General features: G+C 42.4%; 1 protein-coding gene across 3 annotated transcripts; it reads right to left on the bottom strand.

Moving 5' to 3' along the window:
* Positions 1 to 306: 306 nt before the first annotated feature.
* On the bottom strand, positions 307 to 15529 carry VDAC1 (voltage dependent anion channel 1). Of its 3 annotated transcripts, none has more exons than XM_088063543.1 (9): positions 15419 to 15529; positions 9178 to 9247; positions 8573 to 8622; positions 8207 to 8359; positions 8064 to 8116; positions 5699 to 5926; positions 2619 to 2769; positions 2077 to 2138; positions 307 to 1247 (listed from the first exon to the last, which is right to left on the bottom strand). In XM_088063543.1, exons 2-9 carry the CDS (start codon positions 9242 to 9244, stop codon positions 1163 to 1165), a joined length of 849 nt encoding a protein of 282 aa, XP_087919669.1. In that variant the 5' UTR covers positions 9245 to 9247; positions 15419 to 15529; the 3' UTR covers positions 307 to 1162. The 3 variants fall into 3 exon arrangements, with proteins under 3 accessions (XP_087919669.1, XP_005523555.1, XP_087919668.1); XM_005523498.2 differs by having other exon boundaries at positions 2081 to 2138; XM_088063542.1 differs by having other exon boundaries at positions 2081 to 2138; positions 15423 to 15493.
* Between the last annotated feature and the right edge of the window lie 5700 nt (positions 15530 to 21229).

Genomic DNA, 21229 nt, shown 5'->3' with positions numbered 1-21229 from the left:
AAACTAATGAACAGCCACTGAACATGATCCGAGCTCATATCTGTTCATTGCCCACACTTACTTGCTTATAGAGAGGTAATTCACTCACTGAATTCTTCAATAAAAGATGAGTAATGTTATCTTGTTTTATCCATGGGATAAACACATGTAATGTGCAGTTGTCAGAGCTTAGACAGCACTAAGAACAGTGCCACACCTAGAATTTAATTCTGCTAAGTACTTTCGGTTTGTGTTGCCAGTCTTCTGCCTGAGCCACAAATGTGGATGAAATTGTTTTCACAATTAATATAAAGACAGAGTAAAAGATGACATTTCAGTATTTTATTCAAGTCAGGTTTAGGGTTTTTATCCATTTTTAGTAGTGTCAAGTACAGCATTTTGAGGTCTAGTTCCACACAAAATGGAAGACTCTCTAAAAATGTACCCACTTAGTTGCTAAAAAAAAAGTGGTAATAGAAGAAAACTCCATTTTAGAATTAGTGATGCAACTATGTGATTGCAGTTGCAAAGACTCTTCCCTGATTATGTCCATTTTACAAGATTTTCCATCAGTGCAAGGGGGAGGAATCACAACACAGGACAGGCAGTATTCGCTGATTCACATCAAATCTCCTCCACAAAAACTTGGACAAGGTAAACAACCTAAAGCATTCTGGAGACAGCAGTAGGTGTGGGATAACCAAGTAAGACAAATCATTGATGAAACACATATCTAAAATAATTAATTTTAAAATCCCTTTTTCAGACAAGTTTGCACATTCCCTCGTTGACTGAAACCTTCGATGACTGAACATTTTGCTTACACAATGAACAGTACAATACAGTGGTCTGCAATTCCCATGTTTTATAATACATTAACACATTCCTTGTGCCATCAATATATTAGTAGAGGTAATCAACACGTTCCTTCTTATCACATGGCAGTTGGCAGATGTAATGAGCAATTACATAAAGGAAAAAAAGCTAGGATTTTTCATTTGTGATTTTGTCTCCACTTCTTTAACAACATCATTTTTAAAGCTTAGCTGTCTTTAACCAGGACTAGCAGGACAGATACGTAGCAACACTTGCACCCCAGACAAAACACTGAAAGGTATGCTATTTTCTGAAGGTAGCTATGCTGTATTTTCAGATTAGCAATTGTGAAATCACTCCTTATGCTTCAAATTCCAATCCTAGACCAAGTTTGTGACCTCCTGCATTGACATTCTTGCCATCCAGCAAAGCTGACAACGTCAGTTTGATACCTGCAAAATAGAGAAAAGGGAGAGAAAAGTTAACTTAAAACTTGGAATGAGCTTTATGTTCACTAAGTGCCATGTCTGTTACTGCTTTAATTTATTTGGTAGCCAAGTTAAGGGGATTTTGCAGCTGGCCTTGGAAGGACTGGGCATCTTAAAACAATTTGCAGATACGAAATCTTTCTGAATTATGAACTTTATAATAAACCATGATGATTGATTCTGCTTTTTATCACTCCCAACTAATTAAAAACCTCTGAGCCAATTTGCTGCTGATGGTCTACTGATTAATCTAATTTTAGAGTTCAGAATTATAAAAACCTGGGACCTTGATACATACTCACCTTTCTAAACCACTTTAAAATCTGGGTATAAAAAAGCCAAAGCCCCATCTGCTGTAAATATCTCATGTCTCAATCTGCTCAGTATTCTGGCAGCAGATTTATTACACTACATTAAAACAAATTTTGCAGCAGTAAGATTGCCCTCTTCCTGGACCAGGGGACCTTAAGAAAGTCACATTTTTAAGAATAAACTCAGTAATAAGAGCCTCTGAAATATTAAAAATTTAGTTACTTATGTGTGACACAAATAATTATAGACATATTTTATATCAACATGAAAGACTATTTGACTGGTCAGTGGACAATAGTCTCTAATAATTCTGCTTAAAACAGATAGCCAAAATTAACAGAAGAGTCCCTAGAAAAGTTCGTCATTGGCTTGCCAATCAAGGAAAAGCTTACAAAATCCATCATCCTTTATAACCAAAAAACTGCTGATATTTTAAGATTAAAGTATCACTTTATTGATTATGACCTTTTTCTGCATAAACTTACCTGGCTTTAAAGTCTGAGTGTATCCTAACCCAATCAGACTGGAGTTGTTCACTTTAGCCTTAAAGGGAAACAATAAAGCATTATTTAATAATAAACAATAAATTTAGTAAATAATTTAGTATCTTTCTTCAAAGCCCTCTATGCCTTAGAATTATGCAACAGCCTTTAAGCATGTAAAGATTTCAAGTTTTAAAATCAAAATAAATCTAGAGTTAATTTTTCTGTAACTTAAATCCAAAATCTCAAAGAATCTACAGTCACTGTAGCAAATAATGGGTTTATTAACATAATTTTGAATTTTTTCCAGACTGACACAAAAACAGTCTCAAAATAGTGCCTAGTAATACAGTAAAACATTCTGTGTCTCTTTTAAGGAAAATCCAATAGCTGTGCTCTCAGGCTGCCAAAACCAAAACAAACAGATCCATGTGCCAACGACACAGCGCAGACCATGCTCTGCTGATGGAAAGACTACCTTCCATTTCCATTACAAGCACTTATTTTCAAATGCATATAAATGTACATGCACAGGACTCACAGAAAAAGAGGCATCTGAGTCAATCTGATACTTGGCTGCTATTCCAAAGCGAGTGTTGCTATTTCCAGCTGTCCAAGCAAGATTCACAGCAGTTTCCAGTTTATCATTCACCTTCTGGTAAATGGAGCCACCAAATTCTGTTCCATCATTCCTGGAAGGAATGCATTAGTGGACTTTTAAAAAGCACCCCAAAAGAATCATCTTTTATTTTTCCAGTAAGAGCTGTATTTGCACAACATCCACTTACACCTCATTAACTATCCCTGTAACAACCAAGATAGAGACATTAGGCCAGATTGGTTATGAAGGTATTTTTAGATGCTTCAATTCATTGCAGATTATTATATTTCAACAAGTTCTGAAACCGAGAAAAACCCATGACAAACTATCAAAAATTAGACCAACAATCACAGCTTCCAATTTTCCCTTTCCTGTAGATGGGAATCTTTGTAGTAGAGATTTATTTTTCCCTGCATGTCTCTGAAATAATTCTTTTCCCTGGCAAATGTCTCCTTGTGCCCTGAGAGGGCTGTACCCCGGTCACAGAGCCCGAATCACCCCAAAACTGCCCTGTCAGCAGGCTTTAGGAACTGTATCACAGGTGAAGATGCCAATTTACTGTGCAAGTCTATGGGCTTTTGCAAATGAATTCCATTTGCAACAGTCCTTATGGTACATCTGTGCTATGGTCTATGGACTAGAAATAGAAATTGAACTAATTTGGCTTTGCAGAGAGCACTGGCCCACAGCTGAAAGACGAGTAGCATAACTTCCAATTACTATTGCTCCCAATGTCACACAGGAATAAAGTTTGGTAAATAAAACACAAAACGTTAGAGCATGCAGATCATAAAAACAAGACCAAAAGACTCCTAAAGGCCTTGCACTCCTTATAAACCAGTGAGCATCTGAATTTCCATTTTTGCTTATTTTCTTAAATACAAACATATTGTAGAAAACAGTCTTTAAACCCCAGGAAGATCTGGGGTTATTTCTAAACTGTGAAATCATCTGGTTCCAATTATTAGAGTACACCAGACCTTTAGTGATTACAAAAAGGGGTAGATTTAGGATCTTTTCCCTTTTACCCCTTTGGTCTGATATTCTTCAGTTTGTAACAGTTGCACAAACAGCGGTGATAGGCCTATTTAAAAGTTCAAGCAATAGCAACAGCCTTTTAAATTGTTAGAGCAATTCTTCCAGAAAAACACTACAATACTTACTTCAGATAAGACTGAAGCTCACATTAACTGCATGTGCTTGGCTCTCAAGAAAAGGAGGGATTAAAAAGGACTGAGGAGAGCTGGTTATACAGGCAGATTTTGTGCAAGGTTCCCACACAGCTCTGTCTTGACCTGCAACATTAGGGGGGGGCGGTCTGAGCTATGCTTAAAAAATGAGGAAAGTCATATTTAAAACTAGAAATTATCCAGCCCTACCTCCCTTGTTTTTATTATTAAAGAATAATAATAATAATAAAGTCTCTTTTAAACTCTAATAGTAATAATAGAACTTTTTAATGCAGATAACAGCGCCTTTTATGTAGATTAAAAAAACCCAAAACACTAACCCCCTATGAAAATCAATATATTAAGGCACCTTTAAGGCAAGTAACTTGTCAGAGTCCCCAGCTGGTTTGTGTAATGCCAGGAACAAAAAAAACATGCCTCAAGCCCCACCTAGTTACATTATCTGCTCTGCCACAACATCCCAGTGAAATAGACCTGTGTAGATGTAAAAACCAAACAGCCTAGTGAGGGGAGTTCCACACATGACTCTTTCTGGGATTATATAAAAGCTTTGACACCTTTTCAAAGATGAAATACATCAATCACCTAAATAATCTATTATTAACAATAAGAAAGATTTCTATGCTTACCATACATCTGTGGTTTTGTACAATAACAGCAACCTGAGAAACAGACCCTCAGGAATAGCAGAAGGAGATCTGAGCCCCCACTGCTGTTATGAGTTTCTGCTGTTGCTTTAATTAAGAGTAATAATAACCACAGCATTTTATAGCAAAAACCAATACAGTGTTTTGAACTGCTACAGCACAACTAAGTTGAAAGTCATTGCACTTGAAGGAGTAACTTCTAACTCCTGAGTGGAAGGGGACCTCACATATTATTTTGATGGAAGTTTTCTGCCCACATTTTTGAGCTTTGGCAATCCTTCAAACACACTGTCTGGGCTGTGGGGGTTTGATTGTTCTGTAAGGCAGGAGAAGTTTCCTAAACCAGATCACTGCAAAACAGCATGAAACAGAACAGAAGGTCTTTGAAGATGTAGCTACAGGAAGGCAGAATGGTTGTTCAGCCCCCAGATGAAAACAGCCTGGAATAGCTCTGCTACATGCAAAATATCCAATTACCCAAGGGCACAGAAAGGGCGGGCCAGGAGAACGGATTAGGGATTGCCTAATCTCAAAAAAACTGTCTTCCGCAATGGTATAAATTGCCTTTTTAGGAGGAACAGGAGACAGAGAAATTAAGGTTTTCATGGAATTTGATCCTGGCTTCCCATTGTTGATACATTCAGAACGGACAAATACTTGTGTAAAAATTAGAAGTTGCAATACCAAATAAACTTTTACACCATATCCCTTCCAGTACTAAAACAAACCCAGTTCCTGTCTCTTCCAGTCACTCGCTTTTTTCCTGCTTGTTCATCCTCTGATTAACTTTTTCATCTACACATCAAACCACCATTTTGTTTGATGCTGACAGGTGTAAAAGGAAAGCATTGCTTTTATTTCAGCTTTGACAAAGAGTATTTTTATAACTTATATTTTTTATTGTATCACTAATGAATTCTAATAGTCCTTATCTGCTAGACAGACACTGGACCCTTGGGTGCTCAGTGAGTTCCAGTTCCTTCCATCACGCACTCCCTCACCCACACAATTCAAAGAAAAGGTAATGCAGCTGAAAAAATACAGCTTGACATCTTTAATGAAGAATTAATTTCAAATTCACCATTCCTTTGTTCACCATTGCTGAACCTTTGACCCTTTCACTGTTTAGTAAGCGGCAAAATCCTTCCAAATTCCTTTTTAGTGCCTGTCTGACAGTACTTACACATTAGTATGAAGCTGGAATTCATCAGTCTTATAGCCAACAGCAAAGTTGCTCTGGGTTACTCTAGACTTTGCTGTCTCAAAAGTCATTTGGTAGCCTGCCAGCCACCCCTCGTAGCCAAGCACAAGAGCTCCACGTATTGAAGGACCCGCAATATCAAAATCCATGTCGCAGCCAATGTTGATGTGTTCCCTTTTGTACCCCGACTTAATTTTAGCACTCTTTTTCCTAAAGAAAAAAGAAAGATATCGTAACTTTGCAAAGATACATTGTAGGTAGCAATTCCATCATATCACTTTAAGTCAGTGTAATAGTTCCTGAAGTACAATGTGTACATCCCCGGAGAGCCACATGGTATGTCACCTTCTTAGTGTTCACCTTTACAAAATCCTAAGTCAGCTACAGTGAATTTGTAAAGGAGCGATAAAGTGTGGTGTGGTGGCCCACAAAGCACTTCTGGACTGTTTTCTGAAAAACAGCTGCACACAGATGGGAAATGACAAAACCATATCCTCATCTCCAACTGATATGATGGTTTTGGAAATTTGGTACATAAAGGGAAGGAATGGATACTGTAGAAGACTACAGGTTTGCCACCAGAAGTCCACAATAGTGGACTTGCTTGCCTGTCCCAAGCAAGTAACTTTTGCCTGTTCCAGGCAAACAATTTTTAGACAGTCCTAGTGAACTGGTTAATTTTATTTACTGTGACAGACATTAGGAAATCACTACTTTGCAGTTTCCTGAGGGAAAGTCTCTGCTGTGAAGCAAACACGCTGTTTCAGTGGCCTTGATATCCCCATTTCTCCTTATGGTACTTTGTGAACATCAATGGTTAAAGCCATCTACAACCACCAGAAAGCTGCCAGGTTAAGGCAGAAATAAACTTTCCTGAGTCACCTGTTTATTTTTATACTATTGGCCAGAACAGTATTTTCTCATGTATCCTAAGGTTGATTTACATCAAGGGTGCAGACCTTCTCAAGGCAAGAGAGTTATGTCTAATACATTCAGCTACTCTTATTTAAGATTTTTTTCTTCCCTTTTCACAAGTGTCTTCTGTCTTTCACAAAATCTTTACTGAAATCTTTCTGGAAAAATCAGGCTAATTTGAAATTTCAAATCAACTTTTCATGTCAGCTAACTAAAACAACCTCCAAGAACAGTATCGGTGCTGTATCAGACCCACACAGAGACTCCTCTCTCTTGTATTATTATTATTAGGTCAGACACAGGAATTTCTTGTGTTTTGCAGAATCAGAAATAAAGTGGAGGAGTGCCAAAAGCACTCATCTACAACTTCTGTAAAAGTCAGCAGTACCTCTCCCACCAATGTCACAGGGACAGAACACAGAGTGCTCCAAAAAATTACTTTACCTGCTGAAAGATTCATCACAGTCAGTAAGTAATAAGGAGGGGGAAAAGAAGTCTCATATTCAGACATGGTGCATCACTGTCAAACTAAGCCCATATATCCATATTTAACAGTCCTCTCGAGGCACTGTGTCTGTGAAGTGCCCAAGAAATAGTTCTAGACCTGTAACATCATTCTTGAACAAGGTTTTTCCTTTTAATTTCTCTAAGAATCCTAGCAGTTAAGAAATAATTATAAAAAGCTACTTGCAATTATTCTGATTAACAAAAATGTCTCGTTAATCTAGAATTAGGAGTGGACTGAAAGTAGTCAACAAGGCAGAACACTAAATCTAAAACACAGGGTGCAAGCTCCCCTGGGACTATTGCCCTGAGAGGCTGCAGTGCAGTATGCTGCTTTGGGAAACTGATGTGCAGAGTATTTTGACTCACTGATAGCACTGCTTGCACAAAGATAATCAGGGGAAAAAAATAAACCAACATCTAGACTTACAGCTGCTGCTTAATCCCTCTGGCCCACATAAAACATAGCATCCAATCACCATGTCAGAAATACCCATCCACCACCAAGGCACACTGTGGCCTGCAAGAATTCAGATGACAAATTCAGCTTGGGACAAGAGCCCAGTTCTGTGTCAGCCTATCAGAGCTGTGGCCAACTGGCCCCTGGAGCTTGTTAAGCTTTGCATTATAGCTGACATGTTTAGTGCTTTTATTAAGGCAGCAGCTCATCCTCTGACATGGCCAGAAATACAATATGGAGCAAAACCACAACTTTTTCTTCACTCTCTAATTCAAAGTATCGTTTTCAAGCTATTGTGTTTAAGTTTGCTTACTATAGTTAAGGATTAAAAAGGGATTATAAATACTGAGATTTAAGTGAGATGTACATGATTTCATCATATAAAGGCTGATTATTACCTGTCTCGAAATCTCAGGACAAAAAAATCAAAAATGCCTTTTTTGTCACTTTAGCCTACTCACTTCTTACCCAGTGTTAGGAGAGAAGGTGGAGTCAAAGGTCAGCTTCAGGCCCCGTGCAAGCTGAACAGAAAAGAAATTCACTGGTTGGATTGCTAATTAGAGAGCAGTGTAGGGGAATTTGCAAATTGCTTTTTTGGAGCCAAAAATTACCTGATCTTCAAGAGTAATCTCAGTGCCTAGTGTGTTGTCAGTGTTCCACTTTTCTGTGAACATCAGTCCATATTCCACCCATTTGTATTTTGTTTCCAAACTACCACTGACTTTGCTTGTTTCTGAGTTTGCTGAACCGGAGCTTGTAAATTCCTAAAAGAAAATAATTTATACATATAATATATGTACTTGTTGATATCTAATATATGCAATCAGGCAACTGCTTATACTTGTAGAATGTATCAGTCATTATAATCTGTTAAATATTAGTTCATATAAATACAAATATATTTATTTTAAAAATAAATATATAATAATCACAAAACCACCACAATTTTTTGGATTTCAATGTGCCTCCAAACTCACCAGTCCATTTTCAGATCTTGTTTTCAAATCAAGCTTTATTAACCCAAAACCTACAGAGTGAGTAAAAAATATGAATCACATATATGTTGATTTGAAAATAATTTCTGATTTATTTTTTAAAACTCTCTTCTAAACCACCAGTGAACTATTAAATAGTTAAACCAAGGACACAGTTATCAAATCATGTGTATTAAGAAACAGCTTGTACTCACTTCAGATAGCACTTGACTGATGAATCCTATTAACCTCAGCTATATAATTGGGGTGAAATTAAATAATAATATTTTACTCACAGTGAGCAACGTTCTGTTCACAAGCAAACTACTGCCATCAGTGATCCTATTTATCAATACAAGGTGCAGCCAAAATACAGCACACAATTTCCTCCCAAAACCAACAACAGTTCTATGGGGAACAGGAAGAACTTTATAAAAAGAAAAGTAAGTTGCCCTCCTTTTCCAAACAGCTAGGGCAATGTGAAGCTGTGATTCTGTGGATTCTAATGGAAATAACTGAAGTATTTCTCAGGGAAAAGTAATAAAATCCTAACAATTTCAGGAATCAGGTAGACAGTAAAAGACCAAACTTATTTTGGCTTTATTTACCATATCCCTTGGTGAAAATATCTCTGGCAGATTTTCCCAGGTCAGCATAAGCAGGTGGAATAGCCATTTTCTGGAAAGGAAAATTTAAGAAATAAAAAAAGGAAACTACAGTGTTCAGAAACGTACTTAGTTAATTTAAGCAACAAGAAACTTAAGCCCATTTCAGCCCCTTTCATTTTGTATCCTCCCACCCACCAATTAAATACAGCCTGAAGAAAACAGCTATTGCAAACAGTGTGAGTTCATCTTGCTCAGGAGCCAGCAGCAGCAATGACCATGCAGTTGCCACTGAGGATGTGAAACAGGCTGCAGAGCAAATATATATTAAAAGAAAAGGAACCTTCTATGCCTTTCCAAAGAGTTAACTGTTGTTTTCTTATCAGTGTAACTGCATGAATGAACTTATGTTTTTTACAAACCATTTCTTGGAAATGGTTTTTCAGGAAAAAAAATCCTGTTTCTCACATTGATCTCTGCATTCTGATGTGAAGCATTAGGGCCCCAACTCATTCACTAAGGAAATGTAACCAGAACAAGCATCTACCATAAGGAACATCTCTCTTCCCCTAATTCAGAACAGCAAATGGATAACATTTATGTCAGCAAAATGAATAAATGGTCATTCTTATGCTTCCGTTCTCTTTGACTTTGCTATCTCTATTAATGGGTTAAGATGCCTCCTTAGACATTGACTTTCAAGGTTTTTTCTGTGCACCTGATAAAAAATGAGCTTGCTGAGGAAAATTGAGGCTGCAGGGAGGCCACCTTGTGAAGTCAGGCCATCAGAAGGGCAGCCACAACCCCGCTTCAGCAGCAAAATACAGACTGGAGCTCCCTGCAAAGGCACAGCCCAGTGGTGGGGACACTGCAGGGGCAGCTTTCTCCACTGTGTTTCGTTTCTTAGGGGTTCCCACACTGCCATGGAGCTCCTCACTTTCCCATCCTCAGCAGGCCCTGACATTCTTAGTTCAGCGGCCTCCTGCAAAAGAGATAAATACATCCCATTTTCTCAGCCACTGGGAAAACTGTCTCACCATACATGGAGGAGAAAATAGGATCCTGAGGGGAACAAACCAAGCAAATCTTTTTTATTCAAGTACAATAATTTCTACTCCCGTATTCAAATAAAGTAATTTCTTTAGGGGAAACAAAATTAAGCTATCTGAAATGGTGCACATCTTCTGTCTTTGTAGACAAGATTTCCAAATTCTACACAGCAAAGGAGATAAACTGTACTTATAAAGCTAATCCTCTCAATATAAGATGTTCCACTAAATTCCACATTCACAAATGTTTTGGCTATTCAAAAGTAATAAGCAGTTTACTACGTATGCATGCAAATACTTAAAAAACTTCCAGACATTCTTACTCCAGAGTATTCAATGCTAGCAAAAAATTGCCTGATATTCTTACTCCAGATTATTCAATGTTAGCAGAAACTACACCTTTAAATCCCACACAAACCCACTAGCTCTGAACACGAGGGTGCTTTAATATCTCTGGCTGCTGACCAGGATGCAGTTCTCAGACAAGCTCACCACCCCATCAAGATCAGATAGGGACTTTCAGCAGTCACTCAGCACCTCAAGCACTCCAGACAACAAGCTGGTGCCTGTTAAAGCAAGATATTGCTATTGCATAAAGAATCCCTGTCCTAGAGGGAACAAAACAGGGAGAAAAAGGGGGAAAAAAACCCCAAAAAACATAAGCAAAAAAAACCCCTAAGAAAGTATTACCATATTCATCTGAGTAATTCCTCTGCTCCTCATTGAAGTCAGTGGAAGCAGATAAAATGCCCTGCTTGGAAATCACCCCCTAAAGTCAGGTACGACTCAGGAGAGGGATGGCAGGAGTCACTAAGAGCTGTCTGTGTACAGCAAATGCTTCTGCCTTGCAAGAGCAGCCCAGCCCCATGAGAACCCTCTGATGGATATTGCCATTTAGCATCATCAAAAATTAAAAATATTGCAAATCTCTATACTTGAAAAAGCAAATAAGGATTGCTTTGAAAGATAATGCACTGCTCTGCCAGCTGCATCTCGGAATCTATCAGATCTATTTTATCAACAGTCCCTTTTGAGTCACTTCATAAAATCAAAATATTTTCTTCATAAATAAATGCTGTATGCTTTAGGGTTAGATTTTCTCAGTCATGTTTTTCCCTCCTCCAAACCCACAAAGCCAAGTTTTGTTCCCTAACAAAACTGTGTATCCCCTCTGGATGTGGCCAGGTTTGTCAGGTGCACAAGTTGTGCCAGGCTGCTCCACTGCTGCAGTCTGTGCCCAGAACACTGGGAGACATGAGAGCTCCACTTAGACAATTACTATAATTAGTGGACAATACTGAAAGCCAAATCCCTGCTGGTTGTAAGGCAAACCATATATCACACACAGAGCAAGGTGTCTAAAATTGCTGAGTGTGGAAAACGCTAGGAGCTGTGTACTTGCTGGTTAACCTTGCTGTTGTCAGCAAGAACAAAACAAAAATAATTATTTCTGTTTGCACTGGCTAATAAGAAGCCTCTTGTTTAACAGATGGAAAACAAAACTGATTACATCCTATGCGAGTACAGGTTGTAAGACAAGCATGCTTAGCAGGGATTCAAACTCTTAAAGGATCAAGGAATGGCCATGGCCAAGTGCCCTTGCTTTTCACCAGTGGGATCCCTGCACATTAACTCAGATTAGGTTTGGACTGAAATGAATTCAATTGCTTTTATCCTTGTCCAACAGTGCAAATAGCTCAGCGTGACTATGGACCTCAACGCCCCCATATAGCAGGCCAAGTAGAGCATCTGTAACGTGTTCTACATGGGAAAATATTTTGATTTTCTGGAGTAAGAAACACCATTGCACAAGTGATGACTGAAGAAAACCTGAACTGAGGAGAAGTAAGCTCCAAGTGCTGCTGTGAGCATACCTCCAGGAGTGCCTGATTTACAACTGCCACAGGGAAAAAAATCAGGAGTTCCTTTTGGAGCTGCAGGACCCAAAAGGCAGCTTCAGTGAAGACTTCATTACAGCAGGCCAAATTTCAATATTTTCCAGGGTCAGAGATGGCAAAGTTTCCACTCTGTGATACAGTTTTTTTGAACAATTAAATCAAATGCAGTCGATAAAGTAGCAAACCCACAGGATGCCCTGGCAAATACAAGAGTTGGCTGCAACCAAAGGAGAACTCATCGCTGCTTGCTAACTGTCATACATGCCTAGGTTAAACCTTCCCTGCACATATTTATCAGGTTTATGATATTTACATGAGGAAAGGAACAATCTAAAAATTTAAGTTAAGAATCAAACCCATTATAAGAATAAAATTCCCATAAAGACAATGAAAGTCAGATTCAAGGCTAAGAAAGTAAAAAAAGGTTGGATTTATCCTTATGTAGACACATTTTTTCCCAATAAATCTGAACTCATGCAACATTTCTTGACAGTACCAGTAGTTCTGAATATTCTAGCTCCCAGTCTCCACAAGCATGAAAAGATGCTACTTGCAGGGTGGACACGTTCCAGCTGCTGGGAACAGCTGGGAGGGACAGACAGCATGGGGTTATGCAACGAGGTACAGTCTGTCTGCATGGGGAAAAACCCACATGAGGGTCTTTTGCCTCAAGGTTAAAAAGAATACTAATTTACTTGGCATTTATCTCCTTCATTAAAGGAAAACTTATTCCTTGGAATTAAGCAGTTTTTAGGTGCCTTTGTGCACCTCCAGCCTGGGCAGTGTCATTTCACAGCCAATTTTTGTTGTGTCAATACACCACAAAGGATGGGGTTTTACTCTCAGACAGAGCAGGGCCCAGCTTCCTCCACACCCCATGGCTGGCTGGAGGCACCAACATCCCTGTACAACATCCCAGGCTCCCAGGGGAGCTCGGTGCTGGCTCCACACTTTCGGTTTTATGGTCCCAATCCCAAATCCCTTCAAGTCATGTCTACAGTCTGCTTCAGATCAGGTTCAGCAGACTGTACAGACTTAAGAACACATTTACCCATAAATACATATACAGTCACACAGAAGTGAAACATCAGGTTGGGCACATTCCCTAGGCTTTTGAGAAGCCAGTAAAAGCATATGGTTTGTAAATACTCAGCATTTTTAGACACAATACTTAACAACACTTTTTGTCCCAACTTGCTACTGTGCCAATATCATATAATCCATGCACCATTATGACTCAAAATTTAAGACTGGGAGTCCACAATTTCTTTTGTTGCAGGCATTATATGGCTGTGCAGCGCCCCTGTGATACTTGAGGGATCCCAGCCTTCCTTCTGGAGTTTTGCTCTGAAATTACATGCATGATGGAGTAGATTTAAAGAGTTTAGGCAGTACCTCTGTAGCCCAATAAACAGATGAGCATAAAGGAAATAAACCCCTTAAAAGCAAATGTAAATATTATTATTTAGGCTATACTAATTACGGAATTAAAGAAAGAGACAGCCTTTTTCTTAATTGTATGGGTATACATAAAGAACTGCAGTGTTGCATGGCAACCCCTTAATAAACTATCACATAAAAGTATCAATTAAGTGAACCTGGGGGATGTCACAGCTTCCTGTAGCTACTAAACTGTAGCTAGTTACTAAACTGCAAGGGAAGAACACAGAACCACAGTCCCTACATGTTAAATTAAACTGTTTCTGTTAAATACCCGTGGAGGAGGAGAAGAGCAGTGCTGCTGTCCCACTCGGTGCCACCAGCCCGGCAGGGCCCAGGTCAGCACACGCCTCGGCAGCACACTCAGGAAGGGACCTGTCCCTCGTTCCCAGCCCCACTGCAGGAACACCCAGCACCAGATTAACGGGAATGAGTAATTAAAGTGGAATTTTGTCTTCCAGCACAATGTGTTAGCTGACACAGAAGAGGAGCATCTGCTACACCGGTGGATGTGTTTTTCCCTACCTGCAGCAGATTCTAAGCCCACAAGGGCCTGAGCTGTGTGTCCCAACAGTGCCAGGGCTGAGGACATCCCCCTGCTGCTACAGCAGCCAACAGTGATGTTCCCCACACCTTCACACCCCCAAATGTGGGCAGGAACAAAAGGTGGATCAGTGCAAACCTTTGATGGAGAGTGCTGGGGGGAGGTATTATTCTGGAATGTCAATGCAATAGTGCAAAAGCCCATTTCTGACAAAAATTCATAGGTGGAATGCCATGAGAAAGGTGATTATTCAACCATCCACTGAACCCAACAAAACAAATTGGAACACACCTCTATTCTCACTAAGCCATCAGAGAAACAAGCTGGGATCTGTTTCTGCTGGAATCACTATATATATTCCCCAGAGACACAACCCTGCATTGGTCACTGATGATGAGTCAGCTCCACTCCATTTTCTGAAATTTTTGTTACCTTTTTTTTGTGTGTGTGTTTGTTGGTTTTGGTTTTTTGTTTGGTTTTTGGTTTTTTGGGTTTTTTTTTTTGCAGTTACCTAAAGACTGAATGACTCAAAGACTTTAACCCCTCCAACAAGAGCTGTTCCCAGCAAGGGCTGTGACAAGGCAGAATCGAGGCAGCTCCTGCTGTGGCCCCACAGTGCTAGGTACAGGAGGGGAAAGCAGAGACATGGGGATTTTTTTAATTGGCATTATCCCCCACAAGTAAAAAGCTACATTCTGAGAATAAGCAGAATAAAATGGAAGAAGAAATCAGTTTGGCTGCTTGGCTTGAGGCTTGGGGTTTTGGTACATATCAGAATGAATTTGCCAACCCGCCAGAAGGATCCCGGGGGTGCGGAGGAGCGAGGTGAAAGGGATGTCAGAGCCAAGACGGTGTTAAATCCGTGCAGGTACAACCACCTTCGACCTTTGCTTCCCGAGACGGAGCAGAAAGATCCCGCTTGCTGAAGCGCTCGTCAGGAGCCGCACGCCGGCCGTGGCCCAGTGACCTTTCCGCTCCCGTCACGGGGCCAGCTCCCGGTTCTCTGAGCTCGGCCTCCGCGCTGCGACCGGCGGCATCCCGGATGCGGCGCCGGGACCCCGCCGCGCTCGCTGTCCCGCTACCCGCGATGTCCCTCCCGGCCAGCCGCGCCTCCCCAGCAGGCCCCCGTGTCGCAATGCCCGGCATTACGTAAGGGCACGGTTTTATCTCGGTTCCCACGGGCCGTGGGTGAGCAAACCCGCCCGGGGCGCCGCGGGCTACCCCCGCTCCCACGCGCCACCGGCCCCCCCCGCCCGCATCGCGCCGCGGCTCGGAAGGGCCGGCCCGGGACCCCCCGCCCGGCTCAGCCCTACCTGCCTCCGGCCCGGCGGCAGCTGCGCGCTCCGCTCCGCCTCGGCCTCCTCCGGCTGCCCCTGGCCGCTGCCTCCCCGGGCTCTGCGGCGGCGGCGGCTGCGTGACGGCGGGCGGGGGGCGCCGGGGCGGGGCGGCCGCGGCGGGCGGGGCGGCCCGGGCTGCGGAGCCGCGCTCCGGACCCGGCACCGGGGGCTCCGCCGGGCCGGCCCCGAGCTGCAGGGACCGCGCCGGCCCCCGGCTGCGGCATCCGCCAAATGCACCAGTGCCAGCCGCGGTACGAACCGAGACACCTGCAGCAGCCTGGCTGCCAGAGTCCCCAGCTCTGCGGGGAAAACAGACGAGGTGACTTTTAAAGGGCCCTTCCAACCCAAACTATACTGATTCGATGAAAGTCCCCATTTAGTCTGAATTAGCTAAATTAGAACTACCCAGAATTTAACTTAGAATTTTGTGCTAACTCCCCGTCTTGTTAAAATTTCGATTCCCCGTATCCTGATTGAGGCAAAAGCAGTGGGAAGGGAAGGGAAAATTTGAAAGAGATCTGTGAGCAGGTGAGGCTGTGTGTGATAACTGGTGAGTGTCCAAAGGAGCTGTCAGAGGGCCAGGGGTCAGTGAAGCAGCAAGACTTCCCCCGTGGGGACTGACTGCGGGGCGTGGAGAGGCTCTCGTGAATTAGGGAGCTGACGTCTTTCCTAACTCTCCCTCACACACACAAATTAGCCCTCACAGCTTCCAGGGAAGCTGGACTGGGTCCAGAGCTACACTCTCCTGGTGACAAAAGGTCAGGCAGGGAGTACTCTGCTATCAGAGGGGAACAGAGATGGAGCTGGGCCATTTTCAGGGTGAGATATAAACTCAGTCGTGCACTGTTGGAGGTCCCTGAGACTCAGAGCATCACCCACAAGATAAATGGGAATCAGCCAGGAAACTGCTGATGGTCTGTCTGGTCACCCTTCTGCCCCCACCACACAAGGGATGTCTCTGTTAAAAAAAGAATCATTGGTGAGAGTTTACATCCCACCCATGGGAGCGTTGGCTTGTTTATTTATTTATTTATTTTTAATTGCTTCTTTCCCGCTCTTTCTCCCTTGCAAAGTGGGAATGGATGGTGAGAGAAGAAAGTTTCCCTGCTTGTGCTCTTACCTGGCTCATGCCTTTGCTTTCCCAACAGCATTTTTCTGAAGGGCACTGTTCCCACAGCCATGGCAGGGTTGTACCCCAAGTGGGTGAGTAGTGCCTGCCCCAGCACAGCCCAGGAACAAGGCTGGAGTCATCCAGCTGAGCACACACACAGCACTTGGGAATTTTGGTCAGGGTTCAAACTAAATAAACACTGCAAGGAACTTAATGTTGAACTGAAGTGTATAAATGAGGCGGCTTGTGGAATTCAGTGGGATCTCAGGAATTTCTTGGCATGACAGGGTGGTAGAGTGGAAAGGATGGTGTATAGCCACATATCAACCTTAGAAAGGCTGCTGAGGCAGCAAAGGCTGAAGGAATTGTGCTGGGTACCAAATCCACATTAAAATAAAGTGTGCAGCCTGCCACCAGTGTAGAAACCCATGAAAAAAAAAAAGAGGTCTCTCTCAAATTTGGAAAGTTCTTCTAACCACAGTTGTTCTGTTGATCCAGGCACCACTATGAGTGTGAGTGTTGTAATCAGAGCACAGAATGGCAGTCAGGGTGAAGTGGCGGCTCTCAACACCCTCTTGGTTCTCCCTCTGGTAGCAGCTGGTGCCTTCCCTCTTTTCCTGCATCCTGGGGCTTGTCAAAACCCGCCCTGGATTTCACTCACTGTCCCATGAATAAACGTAGGCCAGCAAAAAAAATCATGGGCAGCTTTCTGCTGGGGTGCATTGAACCTCCTCCAGGAGTCAGAGGAGCAAGGGAAGCAAGGGGGCTGCCAGTGCAGAGGCAGGACTCCAGAGGGGAGCAGGGGCACAGGACATTCCCCATCATCCCTTTGGCTCAGTCACAAGGGTGCACTTTCACCCTGAGCAGCAGCTCCTCAACCTGCCCCTGCCAAAGTGCAGCCTCAACTCTTTGCCCTCTGCAAAGGTAAATCTGGCAGTAATGAGTGTGATTTGTGGAGCACTGCCTCCCAGCCTTGCTCCCTTCCCTTGCATCATCCTGCTGCTGCTCCAGCTTATCAAACATATTCTTTTATTACCTCTGGGCATTGAGAAGTGTTTTATTACTTGCAGACATGAAGAGATTGAAGTCTCTTCCCTACAACATTTCTCTGAGCAGCCAGACCATGAAGAAACCAGCCCAACCCCTGCCCCACACTAAGCCCTTCCAGCCCCACAGGCATCCACAGGTTTATTGGGAGCTCCTTGGAGTATCATTGGCTGAAATTAATTTTCACAGACTGCCTCTGCAGTTGAGGCTGAGTGCACAGAATCACAGAATCATAGAATTGTTTAGACTGGAAAACCTTGACGATCATCAAGTCCAACTGATAAACCAGCACTGCCAACTCCACCACTAAACCATGTCCACAAGTGCCACATCTGCACAATTTTAAATCTCTCCAGGGGCTGATGCTGCAAGTGGGCTAAGACTGAGCAGAGGGAGAAAATGTTTAGTATCTGTGAGAGATAATTTTTCATTAATTTCTGGAACATGCATCTACCAAAAGATGGCAGCAAATCTCCTGATATGAAGTTGGCCGTCAGTGTCATCTGCTCTCTTAGGCTCTATTTTTCCTACAGGTTATGAACTGCAGATTATCCTGGAGAGTGCCAAAAGAACAGAAGGATTACACTAGATGTTGTCAACAGTGAAAATCTGTGCTTGTGACTTTGGTTTAAATTTTACAAATTCCTTCTACAGTATCAGAAATCTCCAAAATGCTCTAAATGTCCATTCCCTCTTTTATTTTGACAATTCTTATTTTTTTGTAATGCTACAGCTTAATTTATTTAAACAGGTGAAAATGGAACATAAGGGAATGCATCATAATAGATATGACTAACAATAATTCCACAAATAGTTCATATACAGTCTCTGTCTAAATGTTCCTTTTCCATCACAGGCTTTAGGTCTTGAGCACTCAGAGCAGTTTGTTTAACACCAGTTTGCTGGAGAAATCTGGAATTACCCCATCTTTCATTATATAAATCTGCATGTCAATCAGAGGATTATTTTTAAGCTCTGTTCTGCATCACTAATGGATGTAGCCATGACCCTGGTTCTGATACTATTCATACCAAATTAGCTGGGAATAAATCAAAGTCAGTAGAGTTACTGCAGGTACCAAAATATGGGCTCTGCTCAGCTCAGGGGACAGTCCTGGGGCTGGGTTTGCAGCAGCTGAGCCCTGTGCTCCCCTGACAGGGAACAGCTTTACAAAGCAAACCACAATACAAGTGTTTTATTCAGGAGTTAATGGTGGGAGGCATGGAAGAACCAGCCCTTCTGCACTTCAAAGTATATTTCTGATTCAATTTCTTCATAAAATGGGACCAGTAAATACTATTTTCATTAATCACTTTTACATAGCCAAATTGTGCAAAATTGTTATTTCCTCCAAAAATAACTTACCTGCCTAAAATAAAGCTGTGACAAAAAAAATGCAGCTTGTGGATTTTTCCAATTAGCTGAATTAGCTAAGTCTAATTCAACTGCAGTTTCATTCATATCACATAATGTTTGAACAGCAGAAAAACTAGCCAGAGATCCAAGATGTATTTGTTCAATAAAGTTTGACTTGGTTCTCTTTAATAACAAAAATATTTTCAGCTTGTTAACCTGCAAGGAATCCGTTCATAATCAGTCAAGAACATGCTCATAGAATCATAAAATAAGCAAGGATGCCTTGCTGCTGGGTATCACACTATGTAAACATATCTTCATGCCTCTTACACTTACAAACTCAACCCAGGCTGTGTTGCTTAGAGCCAAACCCTCACTGCCTGCTGTGCCCATGTCAGAGAGGTTGTTTCCACTGCAGAAAACCCTGCACTGGGGATGCTTACATAGTCTGATGCTCCACAGAGCATCTCTGTGTTAGAATAAACAATTTTTACCTGGTCCAGTGTGAGTGGGCTGCTGTTGGTCTCTACAAATGAGCATTATCAGCTATTTACCACCAGCAGCACAGCCCTCTCACAGCCACCCATGTCACTGCTCCCTCCTTCCCCATTCTCTCAACGTGACACAGGTATCTTAAAAACTCTTTTAAATAGTTGTATAGTTTTAACTGATTATTTCCACAAAACACAGTATGGACCAACTAACCATGCAAGTTATCCTTGAGGATCCAGAACCTCTGGGCCAAGCAGCCAAGACAGTGGCTATGCCAGCCAGCCCAGCTGCAGCCAGGACAGGCTGAAGCTGCCACAGCTTCACACAGAGGGAGGGACAGACTGGTCCAAAATGTGGGCTCAGCTCAGAAAGGTCATTGCTTTTTCCTATTCCCATTTGTCCACTCTAACACCTGCCTGGAGTTTCCAGGCATTGTTCAACTACTTAATAAAGATGTGGTCCCACTGAAGGTTGTGTTCTGCCTAGCCAGATAAACCAGCCCAGAGCCTGGTTTTCCCCAGCACAACAGGCTCAGTCCTTCGTGATGCTGAAAAAACACTAGAGATGGTGCTGAAGGGAAAAGAGGTTATTAATGGAATTCTGTGGATGGGTACTGATCAGTACATTTCTGGGGTGAGAGAGCCTTTTATCCTGGCTGCACCCAAACATCCTTCATCAACACAGTGAGGTGATCTCTACTAAGAGAGTAAACCCTGGTTCAGAACACTGAAGAAGGGATTATTACCATGTATCTTCTGAAGCAGCAGCCGGCAGGCTGAGCAGTGATGGGCACCCCTGACCCGTGTGCTACACCAGGACTGTGCCACACAGCCTGCAGTGGGCTTGGGGTTGGCAGGAGTGGGGGGCACACGGGTGTGAGGAGTCCAGAGAGGGCTGGACTGATTTTTGAGGAAGAAAGCTGAAAAGTAGAAAACAAGAAGGGAAGGCAATAAAAGCTGAACTCCCACAGCTCCTTTTGATCTTGGAAAATAACAAAGAGATTGACCTGACATTATTACACCTTTTGCTCTCTCCCTCTGGATTTTGTTTTTATTTCCCCAAACCAGCAATGATCAAAGCCAAGAACCCCTCCATCTTGCTGTATATTTTCCTTTTCACTCCAAACAAAAGTTGTGAAGGCTGCAACGCTTTCTCTCACGCCTTTCCTGGACCAGTGGTCTGCTTCAAACAGAGATTTTTGCAGGAGCAGCAACTCCCATGGTCTCAGTAACTTCATCTTCACACTGCGGGGGCAAAAAAGCCCCACCCAGGCAGGGGAGAAGGAAAGTGATACACACCCTCCTTGTGGGGTACAGTCTGTCAAAACAGATGTCACCACTTTTACAACTTGAATTGTCTGGGGAGAGGTGGAAATTTGATATGTCAGGTAAGGCTGGAGTAGAATCCTCATTGAGGCCAGGGTGTGGACAATATATACACAGGCAGATAGTGATGGGACAAGGGAGAATGGTCTTAAACTAAAAGAGGAGAGCATTAGATTAGATGTTAGGAAGTAATTCTTCCCTGTGAGGGTGGTAAAGCACTGGCACAGGTTGCCCAGAGAAGCTGTGGCTGCCTCATCCCTGGGATTTTCCAAGGCCAGGTTGGACAGGGCTTGGAGCAGCCTGGGATAGTGGAAGGTGCTTTTGCCCATAGCAGGGAGTCTGAAGCCTTTAAGAGCCCTTCCAAGCCAAACCATTCTACAATTTTATGACATCTGTAACCATAGGGAAGTGGTGAGTGACACAGGGGTATCCACTGTAACCACAGGGAAGTGGTGA

This window comes from Pseudopodoces humilis, chromosome 17 (genome assembly GCF_049639895.1).
Source record: "Pseudopodoces humilis isolate 2021_Gansu_Grassland_sample_001 chromosome 17, ASM4963989v1, whole genome shotgun sequence".
NCBI classification, from domain to species: domain Eukaryota; kingdom Metazoa; phylum Chordata; class Aves; order Passeriformes; family Paridae; genus Pseudopodoces; species Pseudopodoces humilis.
Note: the sequence above shows the minus strand (reverse complement) of the source record. Positions and strands in the feature narration are given on the sequence as shown.